Raw genomic sequence first — 15,830 nt, 5'->3', positions numbered from 1 at the left:
CCCTGCCTCTTCAGTAACCAACCCAAAGTGGCTCGAGAGAAAATTGCACGATGGCTGGTGTGTATCACCTCTGGCCTGTTTCCTGCATTTCTGCCTGCCTTGTATCCGATCTTGCTTCTTTTCTGTTCTTACAGGATTTGCTTCTCACTCGTCCAGGAGTCAGACACCTGCCAGGGATGAGCTGGACCCCATTTGCCCAGGCTCTCAACAGCTAATGGGTGCATTGTCAGGATTTTTTGCTGTCCCGTTGTTAAACCATCGGCAGCAAATCAAGAGCTAGGTTGTTAAACACTTACATTTCTGTTTCCCTGAAACCGTGAGAGTTAAAACCGGACGCGTGTTGCCGTAATAGTAGAATGGTAGGCAGTGTACTTGACACTTGAAGAAGCCCCTCGAATCGTCTGTCTCTTCGGCATGGGTCAAGGCCGGACCTGACCGAGGTTTAGAACGTGTACTGTTATTAGCCACATAAATTCAAATAAGTGTTGTTGCATTTTCCCAAAATTAATCTGATCAGATCCTCTAAGTATACTTAGAAATCAGTGGGCTAGGAGGTCACGAAAAGCTCCCAGGCTTCATTTTTCTTTAGGTCACCATGGAACCTGGTCCTGTCATGCCTGGTGCTCCCGGAGTCCACTGGGTGGAGCCTTTTTTCTCCAAAAGTCCTGGAGTCTCCAGGGGCCTTGCTCTACTTCCTGGGGGCACACTGCAGTTCAGTGACCTCAGGAATGACTGCAAGTTACATGATTTTTTAAACTAACAGTCCAGACTTTATGGGTGGATGCTGACTTCTTCTGAGCTTCCTTGGAAAGCCCTGTCCTTTTCGTTAATAATGCGACCACTGACCAGAATGTCGTAGGAACTCCTCTTAGGACTCACCTTCAGACAAATGGAAAATATTTGATTCAGGAGAATGCAGTAAGTACCATCTGTACTAATAAAGGTACTCCAAAGTATTACGTAAAGAAGAATTTGAAAATTTGTATCAGCAAAGGTGCCATCTCTGAAGCTCTTTGAAAGCAGAAAACACTCATTTGAATACAGCACTGTGATAACCTTATTTCCAGAACTTTATTTCATTAGCTCACAGTCACAGTTTAGGTTTATTTAGCTTCTAAATCTGTTGTAGAATGCTTTCTTGGCATCGAGGTGAAAATAAAAAGAAAATGGCAAGTATGTTTCCTGTGTTGTAAGAACTTCCTATCAAATGGAAGAGATGGGACCAAAAACCGAAAGGAAGGAAGGTAGAGAGAGAGAGAGAGAGACAGAGACGGAGAGAAAGAAAGAGAGAAAGAAAGAAAAATACCAGCAAAGAAAACATACCTGCAAACTAATAGCATACTACGAATCTGTGCACATATCAGCAACGGGGCTGATCCTGGGAGGGGGCAGTGAGAGCCTGTGGCCGGCCTGGCCTGTTAGGCCACCACCAGCCTGGATTGCTATAAATTACAGTGTTGTCAAAATAAGGCTGGACAAGGTATCGTGACTGGTCCATTACATCTGTTTACTAGTTTGGGCTGCATCCAAAGCAGTCCATAATTCTTGTCGAGTAGAATTTACTAATTGCCAGATTCTTTGTGCTTTTTTAAAGGACTACAATTACATATTTGGCTGAGAAGTTCTTCTTACTGTGCTCATGTTTATGGGGAACAAAATGATGTGCCTTAACTGGAGAACAAGGGACAAAAAGTTGGCACGATGTGACAAGTACTCGTGTCTGTGGTCCCAAATACAGGCCATTGCATAGTGTATTGTGAGCAGACATGGGATTCAGTTTCTGGCTTCCACTGGATGGAGTGGAGCAGAAAGGCTGAGCCCTGGGATGCTGTCATGAGAGGTGCTTTTAGTTAAATCAGCATGGAAATATTCACCCAGTGGATCTCCCTTTCTTCCCTCTGCTGTCCTGCTAATGTCTGTACATGTGAGCCCTCTAATGAGCTTTTCTGGAATATGAGGAAATGTCTCTGATAGTCTAACTAGGCCCAGATACATTTTTAAGAGAGATGATGCAGTGCTGTATTCTTGCTATCATAGTGTTTATGGTCTGGATCTTGTCTTGAGATTGGCATTAATTGACGCAGGGTATAGCGCTCCAGAGATACCTCATGATTTGGTCTGTACTGGGCTGTCTGGGTCACCCTGGATGTCGGAAGCTAGGAGGTAACTGGGCCAAAAGATCCAAGAACTATGAGGCTCCTGCTGAGTCATCCTCTCTGGGCTGACTTCCCTTCCCTGCCAAGACACCTCTGCCAACCCAAGCAACGAGAGGAGGGTGGGCTCAGTTGTGCCAGGCTGGCACCCTCATCCCTGACCCAGCAGGGGTCTGAAGGAGGACCTAGCGAGAGCTGGGGGGCCCTTTCTGCCCGTCTGACCAGGCCCTCCCTCTCTAAGCTCATGCCCTGAACACTGACTCCTACCCCCAATCTCAGATTTCACCAAGAATCTTGCTCTGTTTTCACCCAATCTACTTTCTGGGCGTGAAGGGTAAAGAAGGAGGACTGGATTTGTTGTAAACACAGTATCAGAGTTTCTGTGGCCCCCATTTTTATTAGGTATACCGCTTCAGTGACATGCCTTGTCTAGTGGTGAAGGACATGCACGGTCTCAGGGGTATGGGTCCCTGGGTTCGAATCCTGGCTCTGCCACTTATTAGATGTGTGACTTTAATCTCTTTGTGATTCCTTTTAGTTTTCTGTGGCTCGTTTTCTCCATCCATGAAGCAGGAATAACAGCAGTACTTAGACCCAAGAGACGCTATGAGGATGAAATGAGTTAATAGTTCCAAACTTCTTACTAGAACAGTGCCTGGGACATAGTAAGCTGTAGATACAGTCATTTCCTAGCAGAGTAAGTAGATGGGAATAACATCATCTATCATTTGTTGAGTGCTTTTCACACTGTAGGGTTCGTTTCATTTAACGTTTAAGATAACTCCATGAGGTTGATGTTCATGAATTCCCCTCTTACTCCTGGCAGTTAGACACTAATAGATTTAGTGGGAGAGTAATTTTCCTACGTTTTCTAGCTCTGACAATCCCTAATTGTGTGGCCTTGAGCTAGTGTTAACCGCCCCGCCCCCCCCCCCACCGCCCCCACCAGCCTTTTCTCATTTATAAAGACAGGGTTAATGTGAGGCTTGAAGATAATCCACCGAAGCCCTTTGAGCAGTGTCCACAAATAGTGTTTGCTAAATGGTAACTTCATTCTCAAGCAAGAAGGCCAGTGTCTATCTTCTATGCTACCCTGATTTTGTAAGCCTTGTCCAGTTGGTGGCACCCAGATGCCCTGACAGAATTGATCTGTGCCCCTCTGCATTTTCATCTAGACCCTCGCCCCAAGGTCAGGGCCATTTTCTGCATGGAGCACTGTAAGCATGAGGGTTGGGTCAAGGGTCTACAGAAATGTTTGAGTCCAAACGAAAAAGCTAATGGATGGTTTCCATAAAAACAAAGGACACAGCAAAATCATAAATCAGTATTGAATTACATATTAATGGCAGGTACCCATTGGATACTTACTGGTATTACTATTAAACACTTTTATAGGTATTAACACGATACCTCCTAACAGCCTTATTAACCTCATTTTACAGGTGAAGAAACTGAGGCATAGAGATGTTTAGAGACTCGTTCTTTAAGCAGTGGAGCCAGGATTTGAATGCAGAGTTTTACTGGGAACACTCTGCCATATGCATCTCACACGTCTACAAAATACAACAATCTGACAGCCCGTAGTATTCATAAAAAATCATATTATGTTTGGAAACAATTTAGAGATCAGCTTTTGTCACTTTGCTGGAATTCCAGACTAAGCCTAACGATTGCTGAGAAATCAGAGCCCTCTTAAATAAGTTGCTCCCCCCCAAATACTTCTAAAGCAAAAGAAGAAAAAGCCTTTCAGATGGTTTTTAGAGCAAAAAAAAAAATTATGATATTTCCCTTGAGACTAGAGATGTTTTTTTAACATACTTGACGAGGCGTGGGGCGGCCCCCGAGCCCTTTGTGTGCCTGATGAAAGCACACAGACAAATGAACAAAACAATTAACCAACTTACTGAGACTCTGTCAAGTGCAAAGCGGTTCACATGGGTGTTGGAGCATCCGAGTGACCAGAGAAACTAAATGCTGATGTTCGCAAACAATCTCTCCTGCCTCCTCAGACAGAATCGCCCACAGCGAACACCAGCAGCGTGTCTGTGGCTAAACGAGAAGCAAAGGGAACTCTTGTGTGAAGCCTCACAGAAATGCCTGCAGACCGAAGGAGGACGGAGCAGGAGGGCGAGGAGACACTTCTGAGTCGCTTACCTGTGGTACTCCCCAGTTTGAGTTAAGGTCCAAGGCACTTCTGTGGGGCTGGACCACCTCGTCCTGTGGCAGGGGATGTCTGTGCACCAGCATGTCAGTGCCCCTCGGATGTCAGCAGCCTGTGCTTTGCCCGGTTTCCTGGAGAACACATACAGGCATCCTCGTTTGACACAAGTACTCACAGAAAACCAGTTGGGGGCCATGTTGATTCTCTTCATTCTGTCTGATATACTTTTTAAATTATCTAGGGTACTGTATTAGTTTGCTAGGGCTGCCATGACAGAGAACAGCAAACGGGGTGGTTTAAACAACAGAAATGTATCGTCTCACAGCTCTGGAGGCCAGAAGTCCAAGATCAAGGTGTTGGCAGAGTTGGTTCCTTCTCGAGGCTGTGAGGGACAGTCTGTTCCATGCCTTCCAGCTTCTGGTGGCCTTTGACTTCCTTGGCTTGTAGTTGTCAATACCCTGATCTCCGCTTTCATCTTCAGTGGCATTGTCCCTATGTGTGTGTCTCTGTATCTGAATTCCCCTTTTCATAAGGACAGTGGTCATATTGGATTAAGACCCACCTGGGGACCTCATTTTAACTTGATTACCTCTGTAAAGGCGCCATGTCCAAATAAGTTTCCATTCTGAGGTCTAGGGGGAGGGGGTGGGCAGGGGTTAAGACTCCAGTATATCTTTTTGTGGGGGGACACAGTTCAACCCATAAGAGCTACCTAAGTTTTTCAGCTTACTTTCAAAGCTGGTTTTAGCATTAGATCCAATCATTCATTTATAAATTCCCGAGACTACACAATGAATGTTTTTATGGCAAAGCACTAGCTATTTCTCTCCTCGGCCCTTTAGCTGTAACTCTGTGATGAGCCCCGACTGTGTTTTTGAAAAAACTCTCAGCACTGCAGCTCTGAGCCCTTTGTGAGCCCCCCTCTCCCACAGTGCACCTGAGGTGGGTGGCTTGACTCATTTAGAAGCAACCCTCTTTCTCAGCGGGCTCCCCACAGGCCTTCATCTTGGAGGAATGACAAGTGAGAGCAAGATGACTCCCCGGGAGGACAGGAGCAGACTGACGAGCTGCTGGCCTGGTACAGAGTTCAAAATTATAAGGTCAGGGCACGAAGTCATCATAGCAGATGCTGGCTTTGAGAGTTCCGAAACTACCCATCAGGATGAGTTCTGAGTGCAGCATTGTGCCCTGCGTTTATCTCATCTGAAGGGCTTGACAGCTCCTAAGGAGATAATCGCAGGTGGAAGATGTATCGGAAGGAGCATGGGGCTGAGGACAAACCAGTGCTGCCTGTTCCCGGTGTGGCTACGAGAAAAGGCAACTTCGTTTGTAGGCCCCGTACAGACTTGGTAGATCGTTAACACTGTCCCGCTGGGCACGATACGCCCCGGGGCTGAAGAATGGCATCCTTGGGCTACTTGGAAGCTTCCGGGTCTGTGGGTGAGGGAAGCAGGTGGGGATGAAAGGTAGGTGTGCTGGAGAACATAAGAACCGCTCCCAGACCCCGGGCTCCGTGAAGGAAGTTGTGAGGTGCCATTTGAGAATGGCGCCAGTAATTGCAGATCCTCTGCTTTTTTGAGAGAAGCTAAAAATAAGGAATTTTAATATGAAATCTGCTTTAAGTGTTGGCTACTAATTCAGTGTTTGTATTTCGTCTGTTTGCTTGTTTGTTTTAAGACTGAGCAAGCCAGGGGCGCCTGGGTGGCTCAGTCCGTTACGCATCCAACTCCTGATTAGGGCTCAGGTCATGATCTCAGGGTCGTGAGGTCGAGTCCCGTGTCCGGCTCCGTGCTGGGCGTGGAGCCTGCTTGAGATTCTCTCTCTCTCCTTCCCCCTCCACCTCTCCTTGCCACCGTTTTTTTAAAAAAAGAGAAAGAGACAAAAAAGATTGGGCAGGCCAAAGAATTAATGTTTTGGGTCAAATGTAGTCCTGAGGCTGCCACTTTGGGATCTCTGTTCTAGAGTAATCTTCAGTTTTAAAAGCTCAAAATCTAATGTATTTTCACTAAACAACCCGTTAAATAGCTTTTATTTACTCCTGTTTTATTCTTTTAGGTTGAGCAAATTCACACAGTGGTAAATAAGGTTATTTAATACGTGTAATTTATAAATTCTAAAAAATATATATATGTATCCATCTGTTAACCTTAGGAAATCTAAATCTTAAAAAATCTAGCAACAAACCAGTGGGATGGGTGGATATCCACAGTATCTTCTAGATATGTGCCTACAAGTACTTCACCCAGGCAGCTGCTCACCTCGTAGCTTCCCACAGACAGGTGTGTGTCTCTGGGCTTCCCTGTGGACATGATAAGCATTTGAAGTCGAAACAAACAAACAAAGGAATGAAGAGAAAGAAAAGAAAAATCAGAGAGCTTCCTGCCATGTAGCTGTCTACTCTGACATTTCTTGGAAAGAAAAAACCCAAAGGGAGGTGCACCTGCCACTTGAGGACCATTGGCGTCAGCCGGGGCCTCTTTCAAGGGCCAGCTCTCGAAACCCAGCCTGCCTGAGGCAAGCAGCGCAGAAATGTGTTCGGACCTACGTGAAGGGTGTTTGGTTGAATGGATCTTTTTTCCAAAGTGGAGATTTGAAAACTCAAGGGGTTTGGATTAGAATGTAACAAGTGGAGAGCCAGTGAGGAAGACGAAGCGGACAGCGCTTTAAGGCACCTTCGCACAGAAGAAGGCAGAAATACTGTAGTAAACCAGGAAAGTAACAGGCTCCGGGCTGCCCTTGCCAGGTTCCAAAGTGAGGCGACCCCAGTTCCGCAGCTGAGTGCGCTCTCAGCTGCACGGTCTCCTGTGCTGACAAGCTTCTCCTGCTTTTCAAAGGATCTGCTTTCCCAGAGCTCGCGGACATCAGGGAGAAATGATGCTTGACTGGAACAAGATAAAGGGGGAGTTTTATACATCCATATTATTTTCCTACACCGAGGAAATTAAAAATAGGACTCGAGAAGGCAAGAAACTTAAGCTAAAAAATGCATAAGCTCACAGAATTTTCCCATTCCTGTTTTTTTTTCCCGGGTAAAGTAGTCACTTAATAAATGTGTATCAGGTGATCGCTGTGTCCCAAGAACTATCCTAGAATTCAGTTATGAATAAGAACTAGTTCCTGCCTTTGGGTAGCTTTTCGGAAATTGAGAGCTTGTGGTCAAGAGCGGAAATCAGTGGATGGTTATCAGTCAGTGTGTTGCACTAGATTTCATGGAGGCTGTGAAATAAATCTGATTTTACTCTGCCACCGACTTGCAGCCTTTCCAGCAAGTCCCTGAGTCTCAGCCTCCTCTCCCGTGGAAGGCAGAATCCTAATTCCTGCCTTATAGATCTCGCAGGGCCATCGTCAGTATCACACAGAATTGTGGCTGTGAGCCCCTGGAAATCCGCCAAGCATTATGCAATCCCCGTCCTCAAGAAACCCGCTTTGAGGTCAGGAATGTAAGCCAGACAAATGTGAAACAGCCCATGAAGACCCCTGGAGGTTCAAATTCAAGTGCAGTACATTTGGTGGCTGACTTAAAATTGGAAAGGAAAGGCACATAGAGCTGTCTGGTAAAAGTATAGATTTTTTCCAAACATCTAGAAATTTAGGGTGATATAGCAAGTAGATGTAGTTTGCAGCTGCTGAGACTGAGGAAATAATGATTCTTTACCACGAATCCTGAGGAAAGACTATCCTGTTAGGATTCCTCCAAAAGTGCTCTAGCTGCCTGTGCTTGGCGTACCCTACAGAATGTGGAGGGAACATGGCGGGCGGTGGTACCAGCCATGGCCCCTCATATTGGCACCATGCTACGGGACTCACTTTTTGGAAAGGGTATCTCTCTACTTCGATTAATTACCCACCTTTCAATTTCAGAATAGGTCCTGGACCTGTGTACGGGTGTGAGTATGATGGTTGTCTAGCTTTTAATCTGATTCCACCTGACATAGGCAAGTGGACATGGAGCCGGTGTGCCTGGGTGAGACTCTGTCAGTTACACTGGGTGTTTTCTAAATATAAAGGGAAGGTTTGTTATAACCAAAGACTCCAGAAAATATATAAACAGTTTGTGTTAATTTAACAGCATCACAACCCTAGGAAAGATAATCTTACCATCTCTTAAAAAGAGTAGGTAACTCGTATACATCATTGCACTTTCTGTGAATTTTCTGTCCTGTGTTCAGAGCCCAGGGAGACTTCAGTTTTACTATGTCGTGGCTTATATATTCAGTTTGCGAAGAGTAAATGGTTGGTCCTGAGCCCCCTCTGGTCTCCAGCAGATACCTATTTCCTTGGAGAACTAAAGGAGCTCAGAAACCAGATATAAAGATGGAAGAAAACAAGTTCGGCTGCCCAGCTCCGTTTCCATCGGGCCAGTTCTCGCCTGTTGTAAACCTGAGCATGAGAGAACCAGTGCACCTTTCCCATGAATCTAACAGCTGTCTCTCTTTTCCAGTGTTCTGTTTCCTGCGGCGGTGGAGTGCGGATCCGCAGTGTCACGTGTGCCAAGAACCATGACGAACCTTGCGATGTGACAAGGAAACCCAACAGCCGAGCTCTTTGTGGCCTCCAGCAATGCCCTTCTGTCCGAAGAGTTCTGAAACCCCACAAAGGCATGATTCCCAGTGGGAAAAAGCTCCCAACATCTGAGCCGGACCCCCTGAAGCCCATCCTTCCAACTCCATTCAGTCCCAGAACGCTGAGCACACCCACGGTGCCCGGGCCTGTGAGCACAAGCGCTCGGGCCGTCAGCAGCCCCGGTCCTACCACGGCCCCCGCACAAGGAGACCTGGATGCCAAACGGTGTCAGAATAGTTCACGCCAAACTGAACCGGGCTCCAATTATGTCCTTTCCACCGGAAGTACTTCCCAGCCCATCCTCACTTCCTGGGCTTTGAGTATCCAGCCAAATGAAGAGAATGTTCCCAATTCAGACACTGCTCCTACCTCACAGGGAGACCTTTTCACCACGACAGTGACTGGTGCTGATTTGCCGTCTTCCGGCAAGCCTGTGACGTGGCAGGTGACTCCATTTTACAATACCTTGACCAAAGAGCCAGGGATAGAGATTCATAGTGGCTCAGGGGAAGACAGTGAACAGTCTGAGAACAAAAATGAAAACAAGTCCGTAACATGGACTAAAATCAGAGTAGCCGGAAATGATGCTTCCGTGGTGAGAAGTACGGAAATGCCCTTTGGGCCTCCACCAACACCTTATCTCTGGGCACCCTTCAGCACAGCGATGGAAGGTCTGCTGCCCAGCCAAAGTCCTGCTACTCTCAAAAATGGTGCGCCTGGCGCTGAGGGGATGGCCACTGAAAAGCCAGCAAACACTCCATTCCCTCTGGGAGGAGACCGCCGGCCAGCACCAACAGAACACGCGGTCCGCCATAACCCTCCAGAACTTCCAAGCAACGCCAATCTAACGCAGGGTTCCGGACTGGTCCTGACCGAGGAAGATGCAACAAGTCTGATCGCTGAGGGGTTTTTGCTCAATGCTTCGGATTACAAGGAGCTCTCAACAGGCGGCGGCTCCGCATACTGGATTGTTGGAAACTGGAGTGAGGTAGGAGCTCCATTTCTCACCCCATGCCCGACTCTGTAGGGAAATAGCTAGGGCTCTTGCATTCTTGTGCAGATTTCAAAATGGGCTTGTATAAGATCTAGCCCGATGTAGAAGAAACGTGAAGCAGTCAGGTCCGTGCCCTCACCTCCCTCCTCTCCTCCCTAACTCCAAAAAGGAGAGAGGGAAAAATAAAAATCTCCGGGGAGGGAGGACAAATATGGTGCGATAAAGTGAAAAGAACTCTGAACTAAGTCAGGAGGGCTGGGCAAGCCAGCTGTGAGAGAGCGGAGAACTCAGTCCATGTTTCAGAAGCCGCTTCTTACCTACGGGGTGGTGGCGCTGGTGTAGACCACCCACAACACGCCCCCAGCTTCGAACCACTGAGGAGCGGCTGGAAGGGCCTGAGGTAGCATTTCACTCGCAAAGCTGATGTTGGGACTCTAGATCTGTCAGGTAATCCTAATTGGAGTGGGAATTGAAGATAAAGTTCCTTAAATGCATTCTCTAACTCAGTGTTATCAATGGTTTTCTTTTCTTGTTGGTCTGTTTGAGTACTTGCATGAAAAAAAATCATTTTGGCTCATTAAAAGAATTAGAATATGGAAGAAGAAGAGAATAAATATGACGACAGAATGTTGGCCCCTGTTTTCAAGCTTCAGAAATTTGGCTAAATACTTGTTTTTCCATTTCTAGAACTAATTAGTGTCCTTTGAAGCATCAAAATCATTTTCACCCGTTTGAATTTTGAATGCACGGTCTATGAACTTGTTAAAATAATTTGACAACTCAAAAGAGGACTTTGTGGCAAAATAATCACATGTTCAAATTAGTCAGCATTTTTGTGACGATACATGACTTCTCTCCCTGGCCAAAGAGAAATGAAGTATTTGCAGCTAATATAACTACAGTACATTTAATTTATAAAGCATGTTAATTTCCAAACCACTTTCATATCTAGTTCTTGTTTTCTCCTTTTGACAATCCTGAGGAGCAGGTAAGGTCTCATTTATGCCAATTTGCAGATAGAGAAAATAAAATTTGTGGCAGTCAAGTGACTTGTCTAAAGACATAATTGTCAGTTGGATGATGAACCTTCTAACTCCACTCTATTCCATTTGTAAAAAATACATTATCTCTGAGTAAAGTGTGGTGTACCTGTAAATTAAACCAAAATAAAAGTATATATTTGCTCAGATGATCATAGAGGCCAGAAGTCAATTGATACATTTTGATTATAGTAAATCAAGCTACCCTTGACTTATTGCAAATGTCATCATTTGTCTTTGACAGAAATAAACTGTCTTACAGAATACATCATAGCTCACCAAAAATTTGACAACCATGGTGAAGCCACTGAGAGCTGTTAATTCCAGGTAGTTTGACTAGAAAAAGGGACTTGGTCCACATTGCAGTTTTTCAGAGCTGCGAAGGATATTATGAGAACAGAGTTCAACATTTGGCAGAAATTCCCTTTGTGATAGGGTTGGGTTGCCTGCCCCCTTTATACATCTTTTGAGACAAAATCTTTAATACACAGAATTGTCAGAGAGGATCAGGACTCAGAATGAAAACTTTGGTTTTCCCATTGTCCTGTGACTTTTTTATTCTGTCCATTTCTGAAGCTGTTTCTTTAGGATGGCCTCTCAGTCACCCCATTGATATCAGTCTTCCCCAAGCCCCCTATAAAAACCCGGACAGGTTTTCAAGTCAGTGTCACCTCATCATCTCTGTCATCTCTTTATTTCCTGTTCGTTTGGGGCCAGTGGTTTCCAGTCTAATGGCGGGAGGCACGTGGAGAAGAGTGGGATGCTTTTGTTTGTTCTGGTGATGGGGGAGGGGGCCGCTACCCACACTGAATATCTGAGAGCCGAAGATTATAAATCCCTGCAACATTCAGGGCGGTCTCTTATAAGGAAGAATTGTCCGGTCCAATGCCAGCAGTGACCCAATAGTCAAGAAAGGAGCCTCAGTTACTGCTCTCGGCTCCTCGCTGGTCTGAGCACCTCCAGCCTCTCCCCTCGGCAGCACTTTCCACACGTCATCACAAGAGACCTAAGATTGCCAAGTTAGTCTTTGGAAAGAATTCGCTAATCATTCCAAACTCCTGCTCACAAATCTTTCCTGTCTCTTCGTTATTCAGATAAACCGACTCGGACAGTACAACAGCTTTACTTGCCTCCCCTCTGCCTCACCATCTTTAGCTTCAGCAGATCGAAACTGCTCGGTTTCCCCTAAGCCTCCTGCCCCGCTCAGTCTGTTTACGTTGTTCCCTCTGCCTTGAAGTGCCTTCTCCTCCTCCTCTGCCCTTGTGAATCCTGCCCTGTTCTTCAGGACCAAACTTTGAGCTGCTTCTTCCAGAAAGCCTCTCCTGACCCCTAAGATTGGAAGTCATTTCTAAAGCTCCTTATCATTTGATCCGAAATCGCTCTCACCATGTCCCCCCACTTTCTGTCCTGTGTGGAAGGGCTGCTCAGGCTCCCCGTTGTACACAATACGTTCCTCAGATTGTGACTTCAAAAATTAAAGAATGGATATAAAGACTAAGTTAACACCATAAAAAGACACTAAAGCTTGAAACCAGACTTTCTGGGCTGGAATCCTGCTCGGCCACTCACTGTGTCCTCACATACCCAGGTTCCTCATCTGTGTAACAAGGACAGTGACAATGCCCGACTCAAAGATCGGTAGGGGGTAAAAGGAGTAACTATGTGTAAGGTACTCGGGAGAGTATGGGGCACATAGGAAGCACCCAGTAAGTGTTTGCTCTGGTATCTGTTTACAAGCAGAAAACCTAGGCGCTATGCAGTGTGCGTGGTGTGGCTCTTACGTGGTCAGAAAATCACGTCTCACTGAATTGCCCCGTCATCCGGTCAGATCCCCAGGGCTGGTCGTTACATGTCATCTGTGCAGTTGTGTGAACTGACAGAACGATTTTCCGGAGCCATTCACGGCAGTTCTCACGTGATTCCGATGCAGCCCTCCTTGTTAGTTCCGGTTCTGAACATCCCGAAACCTGCTCCTTGACCTGGTACATCGGTGGCCACAGGGCCACTAGCAAACCTAACAAGGATGAAGGTTTCCAGGAAAAAGTGAAGTCCTTCCGCCTCCTCAGGGTCCCACTTTCTTGTCTCATCCCTCACTCCCAGTTTGAAACTAATACAAGTGACAGTTGATGGAACCCCATCTCACTTTTACTGTGTTCCGTGCTTTTCCCTCTGTCAGCTTTCCCTTCGCGCTGTTGTTGGCTGCCTCCGTAAAAACTGTCAAAAGGAATTAAATGTCTGCTCACGGGATCTGAATCTGGCAGGACTAAAGTCAGAGCCCCAGAGACAACATGCATTTATTTGCTACACAAATATGGTACAAAGAGTCCTAGACACCACTTGAGATTTACCAGGTTATCACTAGCCTGGGAATTCCATCTCAACTAGGTCCTTTCCTGGGTTTGGGCAAATATATTTTTCTCTCTGTCATAATATGAAATTAACAAGAGACACAATGTGGCCTTGAACGTGGCTTCTGTCTCTGGGCCCCAGATACCCGGAAAGTGGGACTCACAATGTTGACCTCGCAGCTGTGTTGTGTTTAATAGGTAACATTTGTAGAGTCCTGACCATGTGCATAAATCTCTGTGGTCCTAATGTTACCACCAGTTTTATAGGCTAGGGAGTTAGGAAACTGCGAAAGATCACACCATTAGCTAACTGCAGAATTTTAATTGTACCCCAAGTCTCAGAAGGCTAGAGAAAATGTAGGAAAGATACCTGTTATGTGGTTGTATCCGTTGCCTATTGCTACAATAATGCTAGATGACAAACCACCACAAAACCTCAGAGTTTTGTTCATGAGTCTATGGATCATCTGGGAGGTTCTGCTGAGTGGGGCTGAGCTCAGCAGATCTCAGCTTCACTTGCCATGCATCCGTTGGAGGGTCGGCTGTAGGCCGCACCTGGGAGCTGGTTAGAGATGCAGAATCTGCAACTCCACCCCAGACCTGCTGACTCAGCCCCTGCATTTAGCAAGGTGCCCAGGTGACGCCTATGGAGGCTGAAGTTCGAGAGGAACTGCTCTAACAGATAGCATATGGCGTTTTGGAGGCAGAGAGCCCCGGGCTTACTCCTTGGTCAAGCCAGCTCTCCGAGCCTCGTGGGGTTTATTCTGCACTGTGACAATCCCGGTCTACCCATGGGTTTGTCGTGGAGAGGAGGAAGTGACATAAGGTCATTGCGGTGTTCTAACAGGCAGATGCGTGGATCTGACACCCCCTGTGCACTGACTGACAGCACTGATAAGAAGTGCAGTGGGCATTCGGTCTGCAGCCCCCAGACATTCCGGCCAGGATGATTTTTAAAGAGAAGCAGATTTCCCCTTGCTTTTCTTCTCATGCACTGATCAGAGATTCTCATCGCAGGCTGTTTATTAGAATCACCTGGGGCATTTCTTTTTTTTTTCTTTTTAAGATTTTATTTATTCATTTGACAGAGAGAGAGAGCATAAGCAGGGGGAGCAGAGGCAGAGGGAGAAGCAGGCTCCCCGCCGAGCAGGGAGCCGGACACGGGGCTCGATCCCAGGACCCTGGGATCATGACCTGAGCCGAAGGCAGCCGCTTAACCGACTGAGCCACCCAGGCACCCCCCACCCCTCCCAGGGCATTTCTTTTTACACTGAAGCCCAGGCCCTACCCAGGGAAATTCGGATTCATTTGTCTGGGGCGGGACCCCAGCGCTGGTATTTCTGTGAAAGGCTCTGCGGGCGATTAGGTGAGCGTCCAAGAGTGGCGGGGGATGTCTGAGAAGGCGGCCCTCAGCCTCTGTCCTCTCTGTCCCCCTCCCCGCCACAGTGTTCCACCAGCTGTGGGCTGGGGGCCTACTGGCGAAGCGTGGACTGTAGCACCGGGACGGATTCTGACTGTGCCGCCGTCCAGAAGCCCGACCCCGCTAAGAGGTGCCACCTCCGTCCTTGTACCAGCTGGAGAGTGGGGGTGTGGAGCAAGGTAAGTGACCGGGCTCCGTGGGTTCTGGGGGGACGACAGCCTTGCCACGCGCTTGTGGAAGGAGGCGTGTCTCCTCCCTTCCTCCCTTGCTGCCTCCCTCCTGCCCTTCCCTCTGATACCACCTGGAGGAGTCAGTCCTGGGCATCACCATAGGCCCGCTCGAAGTTACCCAGCAGCCTTAGAACACATACAGGGCTGTTATTAACCCACATGTTTTTACCTGCTGGCCTTTCCCCTTCCCAGATAAACTGGAACAAAACGTTAAATTCGTGTATCGGATTGCTGGTCCAGCATGCCACATTGTTTCTAAATTACTTAAATGTCGCATTCTAAATTCTAAATTCTAAACCAGACATCCTCACAGGTATCATTGAGTCATGACTCAGCAGCTGCTCACGAAGGAAGCGTACTTTTTCATCCTCAGACCCCAAATGAAAAGAAAGCGGAGACAGAAAAAAAATTGATCTTTCAACGTGTATTTCCCGTACTGATCTTTTTGAAGTGTGGTTATACCCTCTCTGCTAATCTGGCTGTGGTTACTCATCTTGCTGTGCTGTCTGTAGGGTCCCTTGTGAAAGACTGTATCAGGTTCCGGGATTAGTTAGCCTTGGTGCTTTGGGGCACTAACCAGGCCCAAGCTGGCCTGGGGCTGAGCCAGCCGCTGGGGGATAGGACACCCGTCAGTGGTGGGGCTGACAGCTGATGGGCAGGAGGAGGTGCAGAGATGAGAGCAACGCATGCGCCTTCTGTCTGCCAGTTTCTCTTGACAGCTGAGACACAGAAGGGAGAAGAAAGAGCTACCCAGAAGTTTGGAGAGGCTGGTGAGCCTTGTAGATGTTAGCTCCATCATCCAGTATCGAGCTCCTGCTCCCAGACAAGCAGGACCACCAGATGTCTCACTGGACGTCTCTGGTTCTGGCAGACTTATCTGGAAGCCTGGAGCGTGCAACATCATTTATCTGCGTTAGGCTC

The 15,830-nt window shown here is 47.1% G+C and overlaps 1 protein-coding gene across 2 annotated transcripts in view; it reads left to right on the top strand.

Annotated features, from left to right (window-relative positions):
• The window catches only part of ADAMTS12 (ADAM metallopeptidase with thrombospondin type 1 motif 12), a 263,545-nt gene that overhangs the window by 220,848 nt on the left and 26,867 nt on the right, over positions 1-15,830 (top strand). For both annotated transcript variants that reach the window (XM_081825967.1, XM_081825966.1), the window contains exons 19-20: positions 8,756-9,865; positions 14,706-14,858. In XM_081825967.1, the coding sequence (XP_081682093.1) occupies positions 8,756-9,865; positions 14,706-14,858 (1,263 nt within the window). The remainder of the gene's footprint in view (positions 1-8,755; positions 9,866-14,705; positions 14,859-15,830) is intronic.

The sequence above is a fragment of the Leptonychotes weddellii genome, chromosome 7, assembly GCF_054177405.1.
Source record: "Leptonychotes weddellii isolate Sample4059 chromosome 7, ASM5417740v2, whole genome shotgun sequence".
NCBI lineage: Eukaryota > Metazoa > Chordata > Mammalia > Carnivora > Phocidae > Leptonychotes > Leptonychotes weddellii.
This window is presented reverse-complemented; position numbering and strand designations above follow the sequence as displayed.